General features: G+C 43.5%; 1 protein-coding gene across 1 annotated transcript; it reads left to right on the top strand.

Annotated features, from left to right (window-relative positions):
- Positions 1-42: 42 nt before the first annotated feature.
- Positions 43-499, top strand: LOC102826125 (regenerating islet-derived protein 3-gamma-like; the record flags this gene model as incomplete). The annotated part of the gene is made up of 2 exons (XM_006878143.1): positions 43-169; positions 432-499. Coding segments are annotated over 2 exons (195 nt in total), but the record flags the coding sequence as incomplete, so codon positions are not given.
- Positions 500-745: the final 246 nt, after the last annotated feature.

The raw sequence follows: 745 nt of genomic DNA, 5'->3' as shown, positions 1-745 counted from the left end.
TATGGGCCACTCCCCTGCTTGACTGTTTCTGTTACTCTATAGGTCGGTGAACAAGGTGCAGATAGTTGGGAGTGGACTAACGATGACCTGATGAGTTACACTGCCTGGGAAAGAGATCCTTCCACCATTTCAAACCCTGAACCCTGTGCAACCCTATCGAGAAACACAGGTAAGAAATAGCAGAGCTACTTTCCTCCCCCTCCCCCATAATTCCTCCATTCACTAATGACCTGACATTAGGGAAAGGACCATGCTAGAAAATACAATGCTGAAAAACACTACGCTGCTTTTTCTTTTCCCATTTGTTCTCACTTCCCCTTTCTTTGTATCTCTTTCATTGAGAGCAAAATTGGGGAAGATGAAGGACAGGAATCACCATGAGCTTCACAAACTCTACCAGTCCCATCCACTTTATATCTCTGTTTCTCCAGGATACCTGAAATGGAAAGACTTTAACTGTGATGTGAAGTTGCCCTATGTCTGCAAGTTCAAGGGCTAGAATGAGTGAAAATGAGCAGTTGCATCTGGTTGATTACTATGAACTTGAAACATAATGTGAAAACCAACCCAGGAAGGAAATATTCTCTCCCATACGTGCAAGAGGACCTCTCATACTGAGCCTCCTTTATCTTCCCTCCTCCCCCTGCTCATTTCAACTTCATCTGTCTGTTTCATGGCCTGAGACCTCAGAGTGAAATAAAATTTTGTTCTGCACTTGTGTGTTCCAGTTTCATAGCTTCAGAAA

The sequence above is a fragment of the Chrysochloris asiatica genome, unplaced genomic scaffold, assembly GCF_000296735.1.
Source record: "Chrysochloris asiatica unplaced genomic scaffold, ChrAsi1.0 scaffold08946, whole genome shotgun sequence".
Classification (NCBI taxonomy): domain Eukaryota; kingdom Metazoa; phylum Chordata; class Mammalia; order Afrosoricida; family Chrysochloridae; genus Chrysochloris; species Chrysochloris asiatica.
This window is presented reverse-complemented; position numbering and strand designations above follow the sequence as displayed.